This window comes from Malaya genurostris, chromosome 1, assembly GCF_030247185.1.
Source record: "Malaya genurostris strain Urasoe2022 chromosome 1, Malgen_1.1, whole genome shotgun sequence".
NCBI classification, from domain to species: domain Eukaryota; kingdom Metazoa; phylum Arthropoda; class Insecta; order Diptera; family Culicidae; genus Malaya; species Malaya genurostris.
Window position 1 is genome coordinate 42,086,736 of NC_080570.1, and position 18,723 is coordinate 42,105,458.

Genomic DNA, 18,723 nt, shown 5'->3' on the forward strand with positions numbered 1-18,723 from the left:
CGAAAAAGTGCCTGTTAAAAACGTATTTCACAGTGAAAATAACTAAAAAGATTGCCCTGCATGTGTTTCCAGCATCAAGGAGCGATATATGTATGCATCTGTTGAGTGTGAGCAATTTTTACATTCGAACGATGAACTTCTGATGAACTTTTAAACTGTAAACAAGTACACGTCGACTGTCAAAAAAAGTTCATTCTGTTCATTTTTGTAAGGTTATGTCATGTTCGTGCAAAACCTAATTGTGTAAAAAGATCTCACACGATCGTGCGTCGCTCAGTTTGCGTCGAATCGACGGACAGTATGGAAGTAAAAGGTAGGTTTCATCGCATAGATCAGATGGTTGAATTTGAATGGTATAGTGATTGAATTAGTCCCAAGAAATGAAATCAGAATCGCAAAGGTTTTTTTGAAGATACACTTCTTTTAAATATGTTTAACAGTATAATGTGCTAATAGATGTTGATACATGTGTCATCAATAATAAGTTGATTTATAAATCAAAACGTGTGAATGCATAATGTGATCGAAATATGCAAATTACCCCTTATCATAATCATATATATTGTCTGTTTACAAACTAGTAATCGAAAGGTTCATTCAAATTGCATTAGAATGTTGATCTGTCGGAATACGCTTGTTTTGGAATAACTGTGATTTGGGGAATTCCCTCACTCTGAGTAGATACATTAAACACTCCGTTTATGTTTGTGAGATATGTAACAACAACCGTTCAGTAATATTGACCTTAAACTTGATCTTTCCATCAACAGGGGGTACGTTATTCTCTGTAGTGGTATTATTGTCCCTCACCGCACTGGTGCAGGCTATAGGAGAAGGTAATGAGGTTTTCGTAAAAGATTCGCTGTTCGCGCTAAACAGTTATCTTTCCAGAAAAACCACGACGACTGGTGTGTCATTATACTACTTGGTCGCAGGGCCGCGCAGGAGATGCTTCCTACCGCATTGAGGATGTTCCCGGACAACTGTGCACGCATGTCGTATACAATTTTATCGGCATCGATGAAGATACTTACGAGTTGATGCCCCTGCAGCGTGAAATCGACATCGTCCAGAACGGGTTTGGTCGTTTTGTGGATTTGAAAAAAAAATATCCTCAACTGCGTCTCTCAATCGCCGTCGGAGGGTGGGCTCACGGGGGTGAAAAATTCAGCCGAATGGCAGCGTTCAGACGTCGACGACAGAAATTCGTTGTGAGCGTAGTGAAATTTTTGGAACAGTATGGTTTCGATGGATTGGAACTTGCCTGGTTGTATCCTGGAAATCCAGAGCGAGGAGGCAACGTTAATGATAAGGATAATTTTATTTACTTAGCCGAAGAGCTTTCACGTGCCTTCCAGAAGATCGGACGTGGTTGGGAACTAGCTATTCAGGTACCGGCTGATAAGTCTAGACTAGGGATAGGATATGAAATCGATGCCTTGTGCGAGTAAGTGATTCATCTATAGATGAAACATTGCTGAGTAATATTGAAAATTGGTTTCAGCGCTACCGATTATGTGCACCTGATTGGATATGACATGCGCGGTTGGTGGAATAACTTTGCGGATGTGCACAGTCCAATGACGGATCGACCACACGATCAAGGTAACTTCCGGGGAATCAATGTTAAGGAAGGCGTTGAACAGTGGCTTTCAAAAGGATGTTCTCCGAGCAAAATGGTTCTCGGAGTTCCGATGCTCGGTAGGACCTATATTCTGGCGAGTTCCCAAGAAAACGGCATCGGTTCCCAAACTACGGGGCCGGGTCCAGCCGGTCGTTATACTCACGAGGCCGGGTATCTAGGATATTTCGAAATTTGTCTCAAGTTCAAAGATGCGCGCTCAAAATGGCGCCAGCTGTGGGATGATGTTGGACTTTGTCCATATGCCTACCAGGGACGCGAATGGATTGGTTATGAGAATGAGCAATCACTGCAGGAAAAGGTCAAGTTCGTCAAAGAGAAACAGCTGGCTGGAATATTCGCTTTTTCATTGGACCTGGATGATTATCGAGGCGATTGTGGTGGGGAACCCTATCCACTAACCAGAGAGTTGTACAAATACATAGAGGAAAATAAATCGGACAGTGATATTACATCTGGTATTGATCGGCCATGGTCGGACAAGTGAGACGAATAAACTTTTGAACAATCGTTGTAAACAAAGTTTTTATACTGTTTGGTAACAAATATTTGTACTAGTCAAATATATAATGTAAAGAACACTTGAAATAATCACAATAACAATTATCTGATTGTGGGCCAAAACTGAACAAGATACGCAACGCTACTCCGTATTTCGGTCGAATCAAAAAGTTTCGATCGAATGTAAAATTTTGCATTATCTGTTACGATCGAGTTAGAGTTGAGTTAAAGAATGGGAATTTCTACATTCGATCGAAAAATTTCGATTCGACCGAAGTGCAGAATAGGGGCGAATGTCTTTTTCGAGAATCAACAATGCGAACATTTGATAAAGGTACAAATGCTATTAGGAGTTTTTTCATGATTTATTCTATCTTTTTAGGTACGGTCATAATGGTTTCCTTGGACATTGTCCTCTTTTCTATTTCATAGCCTTTTTTTTCATTACATGACAAGTTAATTAAACCCATAAGTTTATACTTGAAAAATAAGGAAACATTATACTAAACACAGAAAAATCTCGATTGTTTGAATCAATATAACTATTAGAGAGCTATCACTCCAAGAAATAGTTGATTTAAACCAATGTGCACAGTTCGAAAAAATCTTGTGATTTTACATCTTATCAGATGAACATAAATGGAGCGTCATATTTTGCACAAATTTATATTCAAGAACATGAAAAATTGTGTGATTAAAAATTACATAGCTTTAAAACGAATGGAATAAAAATCAAACAACGCGACTTGAACCGAAAAACACTAGATCACAAAGCACACCAGTTAGTCGACTGAGCCACAGAAGCACATATCTGCTTGGCTGGTATGCAGTGTCACTTGCTAACCGAGTGCAAATTAATCTCGGAACCAGTAAATTTATGTACGAATGGAATATTGCGTCATTTGGGAAGTTAAGTAGTTATGAATTGTATCGTTTGTAGAATTAAGTCACTTGTAAAACTCATAATTTCTATCTGTGTTGGTCTCAACCCGCAATGTGATTGTTTTAACCTAAGATATCGTAGATTCAAACAACATCGCAGCTGTTTTATACTGAAGTTTGTCTTTTGGCTGACTGGTTTATACTGAAGTTTGGCTTTTTTTTGCCGAGATTTCGCAATAAAATTTAAGCGTGTGAATCATTTATTTTTAAATTCCATTCTGTTAATCCGCGAGTCTCAAGTCCTAGGAAATGCGCATGGATATCGTGAACAAAAAAACGGTGCACTTTTCCATCGATTCATTGTTGGCAGTTAGCGAAAATCTCATTGAAGCAACTCGTAACGCGATTCCGTAAAAGTGAAAAATAAGCCGCATCTATGAAACCAAGGGCCTGCATGTTCCACGATACACTACTGTGCGAAAAATCAGCATGCGTAACCATGGCTGACAGATTCTACGAGAAATTATATTATAAGACGCTTTCTACAAAGTATTCCGGTATTGCTTATATGTTGATTTTTACAGAAAAACTCGGTGGAAAGGCAATGATTTGGCAAGCAATTTGTAAGTGTGGAATACTTTCGAATGCATTTATTCATTTATTTATTTGAACAATGATGCTCGCCTGACAATAAGTCTGTTAACAAACGTATTATCTTGATATTCATTGGTGTTTAATATACGTCTGTCTTTCCGAAGTATTGAAAGTGCAATCGGCGATTTTTACAATGAGTGAAATAATTTAACAAAGAAATTCCATTAAATTTTGTGTGCGGAATCCAATTTCTAGTGCCGAAACGTTCAGTTTTTGATTAAAACAAGTTGTTCAGAGGGCCGAGAACGCGTTGACGACGAACCACGTCCAGGACGGTCATTAACATCAGTTTTCTTTGATTATCGAGGTATGGTGCATTCCGAATTCCTTCCGTCGGCCAAACTATCAATACAGAATATTATTTGGGTGTTATGTATCATTTGCGCGAAGCTATTCATAAAAAGAGACCGAAATTATGGGCCGACAACTCTTGGTTTTTGCACCACGATAATACACCGTCGCATACTGCATTGATTCTTAGTGAATTTTTCGCCAAAAGTTCAACCAACCACCGTATTCGCCTGAGTTAGCTCCGTGTGACTTCTGGCTACTCAGAAAACTCAAACGACCGCTCCGGGGAAACCGTTTGGAGTCAATTGAAGACATCAAACGTGAATTGCTACGCGCATTGAAGGCTATTCCGGAAATTGACTTTAATAACTGTTTCGAGGATTGAAAAAAAACATAGGAACAAGTGCATTTGAGCCGGGGGGGAGGTTTTCTTTGAGGGGGACGAAATTTTTTCTCATAAAAACGTTTATTTCATAGGCAATATACATAAGTTTTTCTTCGCCCTGGCATCCACAATACATAGTACTTTAAACCTAATACATTTCGAATATCATATTAGTATGTTGGTCTTCACTTGTTAATCTAAACACTGTTTTTATCAAGCGAGTTACTATTTTAAATTACATTAAATAAAATACATTTATTTTGTACCTGCTCTTATAGCTATTTCAGGTTTGTTTGTATCATTTCATCACTTTTATTCAATATCATATAGTTGACTATTGGTTGAACTCATGGAAGAGAAAACAGTCTAACATAAAATAAAATTTAAATTGGAACTCCAATGGATTTAATGAAATGATAAAGAGGTTTCATGTATGTAAGATCACGACAAGCAAGAATGTCGCGAACTGGGACATTGGATAGTCTACCTTGAGTACGCAAGGAATTTATTAGTTGAGATCTGACATCACGATACTCCACGCATGTCCAAACGATATGATCAATATCGCGGTAACCTTCGCCACAAGCACAATGATTAGTTTCGGAAAGTCCAATTCGAAGGAGATGTGCATCTAACGTGTAATGATTGGACATGAGTCTGGACATCACACGAATCAAGTCTCTACTCACATCCAGTCCCCTGAACCATGCCTAAGTCGATATTTTAGGAATAATTGAGTGCATCCACCGACCCAGATCATCTTTATCCCAAGAAGCTTGGCAGTTGAACTCGTTGAAAGCAATCGGTCTCTCATAAATTTCACCATCAATAGCACCACCTTTGGTTAAAATATCGGCTCAAGGAGGACGAAATATATTTGGAAGAATAAACAAAGAATGTTAAAATTATGAACAAAGTTGGATATGAAAATCGCTTGTGAAGCCTGTTGTCGATCGGCCAAGGATTTCAGTCCTAATAGTTGACAACGATCCTCGTACGGTGGAAAACTCACCGGGTTACTCGAAGGCAGTTCACGTAATGCATAACGTACGAATTTTCGTTCAACAGCTTCAAGTCTTCGAATCCATGTAACGTGCTAAGGACACCAAAGCAACATTCGCAAATTCTAGCTGCGGTTCTACCAAAGAACAATATAGCGCTTTTAAACAGAGATTATGCGAAATTCTATAGATATTTTGATTATAAATCCGGGTAAATGATTTGCTTTGTGTATTGTAGCCGCAATTGTTTTTCTAGTTAATTGTTTTTCGTTTGTTGAAGTGAGTTTCATACAGAAAAATCCATTGATATCTACAATAAATATACTATCAACGTCCAGAAATGTAACATTTTCTTCTGTTTCTTAAACCGTACGAAATCTGACCACTATTCCATGCATTTTTATTTTTCAATAATGATAAACGTCCCGTGTTATGGAGAACAAAGACGTGTTCCAATCAGCATGCGCAAAACAATTAGCATCTCAAGTAAGCTTTGAATTCTAGAAAATTGAGTCGATATAAAAAAGATTACTTCCAATCCAATGAATTTTTTCCTTGCTTTCGATTCTAAACTGAATGTCGTGCTCCAATTTCGAGAAAAAAATTATTGTATTTAAATCTTTAGAACTTAATCAAATTTGCGATTATCTTTTGGTTAATATCTGTACTTTCCTTAGTTTTGGAAATTACAAAACAATCGGATTACCTGGTATAAGTTCGCTTAATTTAAATCCTGGAATTAAATCACTTCACCCCAGTAAGATCCTCTCACAAACAAAGCTACCAAAAAGCTGGACAAACCCGTTTAAAACGCAATATAATTGATTCACCGCTATATCTCAACTCTTGCGTGATTTCCATACGAGCCTTAAAATCGCATTGAGGCAGGTCAACGCACACACTAGCGCACAGAGATGAGCATAGATTGATATCCGTTCCAAACGGCATCCAGATAAGCCGCCTAATTCCAACCAGACAGGATCCAGTCCTGGTTTCACGGTTTCAACTTTAAGCAGTTCGCTTCCGAACTCTGGTTTTGTTTATTTGATTGGATTGTCATACACAACGATGGCTTTTCCAGTTTTTAATCATACTCGTTTGTGTGGTTAATAAAGCTGCGTCGCGGCGGACTACGACTACTCAGTTGCAGTTCACGCGTCATCGACGACACAACATGAAACACGCTGGTAAGTTTGTGCTCTCAGATTGTTGTGCATGTTTTAACAGTGCTATTACGGTTTCTCATTAATCATTTGAATTAGTCATCTATTGTATTATTGCTTCGTTTTAAATTCACAGCGCTGCTAATACTGCTGACTTCGACGGTCATAGACTATGCTCGAGGGCTCGTTCATAATACATCCAAGGGGAGGAGATTTATCTGCCACTACACAACTTGGTCCCGAACAAGACTGCAAGATGGAGCATCCTACAGTATTGAAGACATTCCGGGGGAGCTTTGTTCCCATGTGGTATACAACTTTGTCGGAGTTGACGAGAAAACGTACGAACTGGTTTCGATGCAACCAGAATTCGATTTGAATGAAAACGGTTTTCAGCGATTTGCAGCATTGAAGGAAAAATTTCCGAACCTGAAGCTGTTGGCAGCCGTCGGAGGTTGGGGGCATGGCGGTGAAAAGTTCAGTAAAATGACAGAGTTTCGTGAAAGGCGGGCCCGTTTTGTGGCTAGTGTGCAAAAGTTTCTTCACAAAAACAAATTCGATGGGCTGGAGGTTGTGTGGCTATACCCGGGAAATTTTGATCGGGGTGGCAGCGTGAATGATAAAGACAATTTTTACTATTTGATACGGGAACTGGCGAAAGCATTCAAAGATTCCGGTAAAGAATGGGAAATTAGTGTGCAAGTGCCAGCTGATAAGTCACGAATTGATGTCGGTTACCAGATCGATGCGCTGTGCGAGTGAGTATAAAAGAATTGCTGTGACCTGCTTTTATTCGTTTTTTTCTGATTTTCACATTCTGGAAATCGACACTCAAATCACACAGCACGGGTTTGATAATAAATTTCTGTTTAATTCTCATTGGGGATCTTCTGTTTCTAGAGCAGCTGATTTCATTCACGTCATTGGTTACGATTTACGCGGCTGGTGGAACAACTTTGCTGATGTGCACAGTCCGATGGCAGATCGTCCCCATGATGAGGGAAACTTCGTGGGGCTAAATGTGAACAACGGAGTGGAGCAGTGGTTACATGAAGGCTGCCCAGCCAGCAAAATCGTACTGGGTGTACCGCTTTTCGGCCGGACATATCTTTTATCCAGTCCCGAAGATAATGCTGTGGGTGCACCGACTATTGGAGCCGGATCCGCTGGAGAATATACCAATGAAGCTGGATATCTCGGTTATTGTGAGATCTGTCAAGCACTTCCCAATATGACAGTCCGATGGGATGATATTGGCCAGTGCCCTTATGCGTTCAGTAGCGAGGAATGGATCGGATATGAAGACGAGCGATCGCTCAGAGCCAAAATCGATTGGGCAATCAAAAATCGTCTCGCAGGAATATATGCCTTCTCGCTCGATCTAGACGACTATCGGGGCCATTGTGGGACACCGTATCCTCTGACCAAAGTGCTACATATATACTACGAACAAACCAAGCACGAATCGCTCGTAACATGGCCTTAACGATAGGGCATACTGTTGAAACATGTGATTTTATTTTTATTGTGGTTATGAGCAACCAACAAGTGTGGCAAAAACTATTTAATTATTTTTATAAATAAACCGCACCCAAAAGCGTCTTTTGAGAAAATAATGCTTTCTTTATCTTCATTACAACCAAACCACATCTGTTGTAGACGAAAATGGTTTGAGCTGTAAATAGAGTCAAGAGGAATATAGGTTTACCGGTTGTAAGGGTAACCGTACAATTAGTACAACATTGTGCTTTATTTGTATATTCTAGTGTCTTGTGGGTTATATTGTCTTCTAGTACAGGGGTCAGGAACATGCGGTTCATTGGATCTGAAGCTGCGACTCTTTAATCCTATACGGAAATATCAAATTTTTAAAAAAAATACATACTTGGTTTAGGTTTTCCCAGAGAGATTTGTGGTATTGAAAAGGACTTTGGTACCGAGTGCGGCCCTGTCTCGGCAGTGCAGCGGTCAGAGAGAGAGAGAGAGAGAATGAATGGAGAAAGGTTTGTGTAGAAAATCACGCGGCTAAATTAATAGAAACATACGTTATTGTACACCTCTTAATAATATTAAAAATCATATTACCAGTTCGATTACTACAAGGACCATTCGGTTTTAAAAGATTTCGTTGTATTTTAGTCTCTCTTTAACGCTCAACGCGCTCCGCAATTGACATTAGGCTCTCTGACAGCTGAATTACAACCACAAATGCAAATTAGATTGGTTTGTTTTCATCAGGAAACACAAGCATTACACACGATTCAGACGATCAATCAACTTCGGTCGACGTCCAGATTAACTTATTAATTTTTTTAACTGAATATTGCTCACGTATCGGACGTTAAAATGTTTCGTGAACTTGCCGTAGTGCCCTTTCATATGAATTGCTTACAATTAATGTTGTTGTTCCGTAATCGTTCCATGCAGGTGATAGTCGCTTGATGCTGTTTGTGAATCGCTTTTATATACTGTTTTGTTTTCATCAGGAAACGTGTTGCCACCCATTTTCAGTAGGGCCGCCGTTTATTTTTCACCGGGCATAGAATCCTCAATGGTGGGCCTCGACGAATTATGCGAACATTCGTTATCGCTCTTCCTCTTGACCTTTGCCGCGTCGTATTTTACCTGCATGTATTAAGACATGTTCAAGTGTCACTAATATTTTACAAAAATAAAATTAAACGATTGGTAACATTTCTTCTATACCCTTAAAGTAACTGCTTTAAGTTCCGCCCATATTAGGTTTTCAAAACTAAAGGTTTTGGAAAGTTGCTTCATGAAAGATTTCCGATACGAAATTGTCATAATAAGAGTTTTATCGTGACGTCACAAATGAACAAGCATTCATCCTTCATCCAGTTTAACGGTACTGTTTACAAACAACCTTAATCATCTTTACACTTTGCAACTAGTCACTTTTATTTATTAAATCTCGAAAACAAACCGTATCCAATCGTGAAAAAATGTTTTAAAACTCTATTTGAATGATATGGACCGTAAAATCTCTGTTTAGGTACAATTAGTACCGCTGAACTGTCAAAATGTGTTCATCCGATTGAGGTTAGCAATGACGGTAATAAACCTAATGTTATTTGGGATTCATTTCTAGTCCATATTGTGGAATTCTCTCCCACATTAAACACTGCTAGGTGAATTTTTCTTGAGCTCAAAGCAAATGATTGTTGACTTTATTTGCGCTTGTTTAATGCGCAGTGCGCACTGCGAACAGTTCACTATGCTATTAGATTTTTTCTAAACGAATATTATATTTCGAAGAAGAATAATTCAAATAGTCCTTTGGGAAACCCTCAGAATGGCCGATTAATTGATTTTTCTGCGCCGCTCACATTTCGGTTTACTTTTCTCGAATACGAGCGACCAGCAGCTGGATGATGACGCAAGCGCTCATATATTTCTATATTTCATTTATCTCAATATTTCAGTGATAAACTATCAAAATGCTGTACGGGATTCATTTCTGGCTTTCAGAAGAAGCACGTTGTAGAATTCTCTACTATATTAAACACTGTTCGGAACAAACTGAAAAAATTTCAAACGTTTTGATTAAGAACTTTCTTTTTACGTGATTTCGTTTGTTGCTTTTTCACAGATGGACGGTCCCAACGGTCACAAAAATAGCAACAAATAGAATTCTGATGTCAATTATGTCGTTCCGGATTTGCATATTTCAGTGATAGAAACTATCAAAATGTTGTACAGAATTCATATTTGGCATTCAGAAGGACCAAATGGTAGAATTCTCTATGATAATGAACACAGGTAAAATTTTTTTTCTCGAACGCGGTGCAGCAGAATGATAGTTAACGTTCGTTTGGTGTTTTGGGCTATTCAAATTTTTCAAGTTTTCCGGCTGCTCGGCCATCCATGGAAGTTGACCATCAATGTCAACTTCCCTCTCTGAGCAGCCTAGATAGCCGTGTAGTGTCGGTAGCGGTTTCCCAACTGGCTAAGAATAACGCTACGGTCCACCTGTACCGGTGGTATAAGTCCACCAAACAGGTAAGCCGTGTGGCATCCGGCGGAATTATTTTTTACCAAGAATTGATCCACTGGTTTCCTGTTCCATGTCGTAAAAGGCCACAAAAATAGGAACTCCTAAGTCAAGGTGTATTTCCGTGCCGATGGCTGAATGGCTGCAGGAGGTTAAACATTGCAGTCGTGAACGGAATATCTTGGGTTTTTCCCTTACTGGATACACGCAATGCTTAGCAATCGACTTCTTTGTTCATCGCTTCGGCAAGCAGAGATTAGAAAGCTGAGTGTCTGTGGGTGTCCTCAAGGTGGTGTACTATCCTCACTTTTATGGAACCTAGTCGCTGATGGTTTGTTAAGGAAACTTAATAACCTTGGATTTCCGACTTATGGTTTTGCCGACGATTATCATATATTGATGACCGGTATAAGCATTAACACTCTCTATGATTTAATGCAGCAAGCCCTGCGATCTGTTGAACAATGGTGTTGTCAGGTTGGATTATCTGTAAATCCGGGCAAAACATCAATGGTGCTTTTCACTCATCGTAGGATAATTACAGGAGCTCGTCCGTTGCAGTTCTTTGGTTCAGAGGTCACTGTGGTCGATCAAGTTAAATACGTCGGGGTTATTCTTGACTCAAAACTGAATTGGTCTGCTCACATTGACTTCAGGATTGAAAGAGCTTGCATGGCTTTCGGCCAATGCAGACAAGCTTTTGGAAAATCATGGGGACTCAAACCCAGATACATTGATTGGATCTACACAACTATTGTTAGACCAATTTTAGCATATGGATGTCTTGTATGGTGGCAGAAAGGAGAAGTCGCGACAGTTCAGTCAAAGCTAAATCATCTCCAAAGGATGGTCCTAATGGCGATGACAGGAGCATTCACGACAACTCCTAATGCTGCTCTAGAGGCGCTACTGTGTATTAAACCACTAGATGTGTTCCTAAAACAAGAAACATTATCTTGTGCATACCGTCTTAGGGTTACAGGGCTTTGGAACAGTAACCCATTGGATTATGCTACCAGCCACACTCGCTTGTGGTCTCAAATGGTTCCGTGGGATGAGTATTTACTCGCTCCTAGTGACCTAACTCTCACATGCAGTTTTCCTTTCAAAACATTCAATGTGAGCTATCCTCTTCGTCAGAAATGGTTGTCTGGTTGTCTGGAACGACAACTTGATGAACACATAGTTTGTTATACGGACGGTTCTCTGTTGAATGGTCGTGCTGGTGCTGGTGTCTACTGTCGTGAAATGAGGCTGAGCAGTCTCATTCACTTGGTAGATACTGTACTGTGTTCCAAGCAGAAATCTACGCAATTCTGTGTGGAGTACAATCGGCACTTCAGCAGAGGATCTGTGGTAAACGTATTTATTTTTGTTCCGACAGTCAGGCAGCCTTAAAAGCACTCAGTTCGAATGACTCACGGTCGAATCTAGTGATCGCATGTCGAACTCAAATTGAAGACCTCAGCATTTCAAATGCTGTTTACTTCTTATGGGTACCCGGCCATTCTCGTATTACTGGAAATGAATGGGCTGATGAGTTGGCTAGAGCTGGTGCAACGAATGATTTCGTTGGTCCTGAACCAGCTTTACCACTTTCAACTAGTTGGATAAAGCACAAGATTCGTTCTTGGGCTGCATCCAAACATGCCAGCTACTGGCGCAGCTTGCAAACTTGCGCTCAGACTAAAGCATTTCTACCAGATTTAAATCTGAAAATGTCAAAGTGTCTACTGCATTTCTCCAAGTATCATTGCAGTATTCTGGTCAGAGCTCTGACTGGACATTGCAAACTCAATTATCACATGGCTACTATTCAACGTGCTGAGTATTATTCGTGTGATTTGTGTGAATGCGATTATGGTACTTCATATCATCTGATATGTAACTGTCCCGCATTGACGCAGCTACGTATCCGGGTTTTTGGTTCTCCATACATGGTTGAGTCTGTGTATGCGAAGCTAAAATTGAAGGATATTCTCTCGTTTCTCACCCAATGTGGTAAGGAGCTATAGTCAGAAGGGTTCATCGTTCTTCCTGGAGTGAATGAATCCCTTCTGTATTCACCTTAAATAGGGTTTAGCAGATTGTTTGGCATCCTTTGGGGGGTACCGAATTTACTTCTGCTCGTACATACTGCGAGTCGTTCTGCATTCTTCCGAGAATGGTGTCGCTTTTGTAAGATCTCTAAATCCTCTCGGGGGTTGGAGGTTTTATTAACAGCAGACTGTTCGGGACCTCGTAGAGGTTCAGAATTTCCTTCTGCTTCCACTAAATGTGATCCTCAGCAGATTGTTCAGCATCCCTTAGGGGTGCAGAATTTACTTCTGCATTTATGTGTTTTTGTGTCGTCAATTTTTCCCATCCTCCTAGTCCAACCCTTACCATTTCCTTTCAATCCTTCCCTCTTATATATCGGGAAAATGATGCTAAAAACAAATTGATGGCAAGGCACAAATCTCCAAATATCAAGGGGAACGTGCCATTTGAGCCAATTTGTTCTGATTCCTGAAACACTGTTCGGAACAAACTGAAAAAATTTCAATCGTTTTGATTAAGAACTTTCTTTTTACGTGATTTCGTTTGTTGCTTTTTCACAGATGGACGGTCCCAACGGTCACAAAAATAGCAACAAATAGAATTCTGATGTCAATTATGTCGTTCCGGATTTGCATATTTCAGTGATAGAAACTATCAAAATGTTGTACAGAATTCATATTTGGCATTCAGAAGGACCAAATGGTAGAATTCTCTATGATAATGAACACAGGTAAAATTTTTTTTCTCGAACGCGGTGCAGCAGAATGATAGTTAACGTTCGTTTGGTGTTTTGGGCTATTCAAATTTTTCAAGATTTGCACTAAACTGATGATTTTTACCTTCGATGTGCAATGAAGCAATCTTAATAGTTCTTTAGATAACATTTAGAGCCATTAGAACGGCTGATTTTGTATAATGTTCTCCATCGTTGTCCACTTTTCGTTTTCTCCAATGCAAACGACTACCAGTAAGATAATCAAATCTGGAGTAATTTCATTACACTTTCGTGTTGTTAAATTTTGAAAATGCACCCAGGTGAGTATAGTAATAAGAGGAATTGATCTAAATCGACTAACGAGGATTAGGGTAAAGTGTTATAATATGCCCCCCTTAAGAAAATATTGAGATATTTCCAAGTGTATTGATATATTTTCCTCGAGAATGTAAGTATTTCATGGCAATACGGATGAGGAACATAATTTTCAATGACTCCAATAGAAAAGATGAGAATTGATTGATATAAACACATTTTCCAAAGCGGCCACATTCTTAGTTTTTTTCACTCGCCTCAGACATAATGCCCCAGCAACCGTAAAATATGTCTCACAACAAATCAGTGGCATGACACACAACAAAAGACATTTTATCTCACAACAATGATGCATTATGCTTCTTGAAATGTCCACAAAGTTACTATGTTACTATGTATGTCAAAGAAATGGCTGATAAAACATCTATTTAGTCGAAGCAAAACCTTACATCGAAAAGCTGCCAAATGAAATTTTTAGTTTTTTCATACTTTCCTGCAAACGACAACCACCAAACTTGCATAGCAGAAAGATCCTTCGAAAAGATAGTGTTAGTGATAAAACTTTGGTTCAGAAAAGTCTTCAATGCTTAAGAAAGGAAAGGGGGCATTTTGGCTATCAGGGGCGCTTTATAAGACTTTCCCCTACACACCATCTCTCATCCATTTGTTCTCGCTTTTCGTCGGGCCGTTTTCTCGTAACACGCATCGTCAATGTCGCTTTTTCCGGTCGAAAAAGTGGTCGTCTTTTTTAAGCAATTTAAACATAATATAGACTCTATGTTCACAGCTCATCCTTTACAATAAAGTATGGTGTTAAAACATTTTGCTTTACTTTTGAATAAAATAAATACATTTCTCAATGATAAAGGCATTATCCTTCCTGAATTTGAGAGCGACGAATGGTTGCAAAAGTTTTACTAACTTGCCATTATTTACCGACTTTCCAACAGCTTACCGTTCGTTCATCAGTTCGACAATTTTATTAATAACAAAGCTTTTAATAATCAAATTTTCGCCGAACTGTCAAAAACTATCAAACAGTTCTGTAAACACTAGCGCACGATTCGGTGAAATTTATGTTTATTCTGAATACTTATTAGATCCAACATTAAAATGTCATTTGGACTTTTTTAATGCAAGCCGCCGATATTATTCAGGTGTGGGTTTGTAAGGCTGACAAAGCCGGCATAGTTGATATGTTAATTTGATTCAAAATCACATTTTTTTTACTTTGTAGTAAAAAATTGTAACTCAACAATATTTCTCGTGAATTTTCAAACTACTTACACTTGAAGGACTCACTGTTCGTATTTTCAAATTTGAATTTTTGTTTGACGTTCGGTCAAATAACTTAAATCTTATGTGATGATTCTATTCATTTTAGGGTATGTTCGCATTTTAGGGGATTTTCGTTTTCGTCACGTTTTTTTATTTGAGTGCACCTGTCTACTACAATGATCCGAGCTGAGCAGATTTTTCACTTCTACTCTATGGTTGCACTGATTTATTGTAAGCAGAGGTACTATTTCACATAAGCAAATATTTCCTTAATTTTTATTGATTACTATTTTCATTGAATCCTTAACATTACATTAAAATATAAAGAATTATTAACGTGGCATTATAATATTGCTTCTTCTGAAATACGGACGCAGCCAAAGAAAGTCCTCTTCGAATTAATTTAGAATAAAATGATAGATTAATTGGAATAAAATGATAGGATTTATTAGATTAATGCGAATAAGAAAATGGCGGGTCTTTGGTAGTTCGTTGACTCTCGGTAAAATAAGATAAAGTCATCCAAAAACCGGTAGTCGAATAATACTGCAGTCAGTGTTGGTGATTGCCGAAAATTTGACAGAAGCTGATATATTGCTACCTATATTGTATACAACATTTTCAATTCGGTAGAAGATGCTACAAGAACTCGAGTCTCTCAATGCATGAACCGCGAGAGAATTTTTCTACATTTCTTCGCTCCACTTTATACTCTGAGTATTTCACGGCCCTTAAAAAAATTTACAGTCTGATAATGATCGTTGCTGTGTGGAATTGCCCAAGAGAGAATCGCAAGCTGACAATTATCGCAGAAAATCGAATCGTTGATTCAACTTGATGATTCTCATACTAGGTTGCAATATTTTAAAACCCTTGTGTGGAGACATTTTCATAGACACAACTTATACGTATAGAATCGGATCGCGAAACGAGCATAAGCGACCGTTTGTTGCTTCAGCGAGGATCCCCACAGCAGCGTGCTTACCTTTGATTCTCAGAAATATCATCGAGAGAAATTCGCTCTCGCACTGGTGTCGATTCTATGTTAAATGAGCCATGCCGGGTTTTTCTTGTTGCGATGATATCCGTCTCTCTTTGATGGCACTGATTAAATCGTGTGAAGAGTTGCCAGTGAGCGTTCTTTGATACGATAAAAGCCATCCTTGACTGCAGCTCGTGAAGTGTGATCAATTTCGTTGAAAGTTTTGGACGGTGACGGAAAAATAATTACTGACAATCAGAATCAACACTTGTAATCTATTGGTATATTTTTATATCGAGTTTTCGGCATGCGAACGACGTTTCGAGTGCAATTGGTAAAAAGTTTTACCCAGATCTAATTTTGACATAAGAATCTTATGGCACGAGACACAGTTGATTTTCAATTCCAAGCTTTTTAGCGATCTTCTGGTTTCTTCTCAGATATTAGCAGTACACTATGAGTGATATTTACTTAAGTTTCAGGTTTTTACTCATGCGGTTCAAAAGCTACAAAGGATTTGCAATGTGCCATTTTTGTGTAATACACCTTTTACGTTCAAGTTTCAAACTAAAGACTGTCCCAGAAAGTATGAACGCACTTTGATTTCGCTGTAAATAATTCACAAGTGTTAGATATTCAAATTTTATTCGATATACTGATAATATTAGACTACAACAACAGAATATTATTCTCAACATTTGCTACTTAGCCATTGTAGACTAGCTGGGGCACCTTCTTTCGAACGTTCCTCATTATATTCCGTACAGTATTTTTCGAATTGTTGAACGGTTTCGGCTGCCGAGACATGTTTCCTATGATGTGCCTTCGTTAATGCCCAAAATTCCTCAATTGGTCGAAGTTGTGGGCAATTTGGTAGATTCATGTCTTTTGGGACGAAAGTGACATTTTTAGTAGTATACCATAGCTTTCTTACCAAATTTTTCGACTTCAATCGATGTCTCGGACTGGTTTAACACTTGCCCTTCTCGCACCGTATTATATTGTAATCCCGGCAAGGATTTGTAATAGAGTTTCACGTAGGTTTCGTCGCCCATGATTATGCAGTTCAAATTTCCAGCAAGAATCGTATTGTACAGCTTTCGAACCATCGGCCTGATCGATGCTTCTAGTTTCGGACTACGTTTTGGTTGTTTCTGCTACTTATAGGTTCAAAGATTCAAACGTTCTTTAGCACGAAGAACATTTGACTTCGAAGTGCCCACTTTTTTGGCCACATCCCGAACTGAAACCTCCTTCTTTTGTTCGAACGCCTTCAGTATACGTTAATCCAACTGAGGACGCAGGACCTTTTTTCAACCCGTTTTCGGTTTATCCTCAAATGTGTGATCCTCACCGAACTTCCTGATTGCATTTCGCACGGCTTTTTCACTTACTCCTTCCATTTTTGCAATCTTTCTCAGTGACAGTCCGCGTTCTGTTCACCATTTGTACACAATTTTTCGACGTTGTTCTACTGAAAGTCCATGCATTTCGAACCAAACTTATGAAAACGAATAAAAAACTGCACAAGTGGTTAGAGAAGAGTGTAAACAACAGGACGCAGCCATAAAAATTGACAGATTCTGAACCATTGCGAAATAGCAGCGGTTTTTGGTTGCGTCCATACTTTCTGGGACAGTCTTTATTAAGGATGAATTCAAAATGGAAAATCTTTCTCTAATCTACCGAGTGGTATAATGATGCCTTCTTCATTACCGGTACAATAAAAAATTGAACCAAGTTCAATTGCTGAATTTCCTATTGACTTTTGCTTCTGATAGCCAAGTAAAATTGTATGAACATGAGTTCATTGGACCTATATATTGGATCAGTTTTAAAGATTTTGTGTAATACAGGCATGATCGATTCTTAAGATAAGATTCAAATCTGTTATTGTATTTGAGTGGATAGTTCAGGTGAGATCCGACACGTATAAATTTTTACCGTGAATACGACTTACTGCACTATGGAGCGCCTTTTCAAAATTCACTCTGTACAACAATGGGTAGAACTCAATCGTGAATATCTCTAGTTGTATGTAATGCAAAAACATAATTTTTTCTCCATACTATAGGGAATATGATCAGCAATTTATGAAAAAAATTTCAGTACTCATGCTACAGTGTTAACCAAAGTAGTACACTAACCAAAGATGGGGACGGGTATAGCGTGATGGGATAGTCGATGCCTATCACGCAGCCCACCTGGGTTCGATTCCCAACCCCGCACATAGGGCCAGAAAGAGGCGAACGACCTTAAGATGTTAAAACCTCTATAACAAAACAAAAAAAAAAAAAACTAACCAAAGATAACTCCAAGTTAGAGTTTTCTAAAATGTTTGATATGAACGAGCATTGCAAAACCGACACATAGAAATACAGAATATTTTCAGGGACACGTTTTGTTCGCTAGTAAAACAGGTGCAAACTTTGTGTGGTTATAAACCATGAGAATTTTGAATTAATATGAGAGAAATACATTTGTGTATGTTGTTTGAGACAGTTTAAAATAAAACAACGATCAATTGTCTAACAAATCAAAATAATAGTTGTTTTCGTAGATTCAAGTCTGAATCTTGTTACTGTAAACTAGAACTTGATTGTTTAGAACAATTGTTAATTGTTTCAAGAATACATTGACTGAATCAAACCAGATTCGTTGTTATCACTATATCAACCAAAAAGTTCTTAGAAATATCAAGAATTTATTGGTTTTTCTGCTTGTTCTACTTAGTTTCGTTTAGTTCGATGTACGCTTTATCATGCCTAATCGTGTGTTAGAGATGTGTCTATCACAAGGCTTAGGGTGGCGAAATGGTAGCGCGTATGCACGGAATGCATAAGAACGCAGATTCGATTCCTA

At 38.6% G+C, this 18,723-nt stretch overlaps 1 protein-coding gene across 1 annotated transcript; it reads left to right on the plus strand.

The window, feature by feature from the left end:
• The first annotated feature begins 217 nt into the window (after positions 1–217).
• Positions 218–8,135, plus strand: LOC131425745 (probable chitinase 10). Its single transcript, XM_058587861.1, has 7 exons — positions 218–313; positions 771–836; positions 892–1,447; positions 1,505–2,126; positions 6,426–6,543; positions 6,656–7,277; positions 7,420–8,135. Exons 1-7 carry the CDS (start codon positions 301–303, stop codon positions 8,003–8,005), a joined length of 2,583 nt encoding a protein of 860 aa, XP_058443844.1. The 5' UTR covers positions 218–300; the 3' UTR covers positions 8,006–8,135.
• The last annotated feature ends 10,588 nt before the right edge of the window (positions 8,136–18,723 follow it).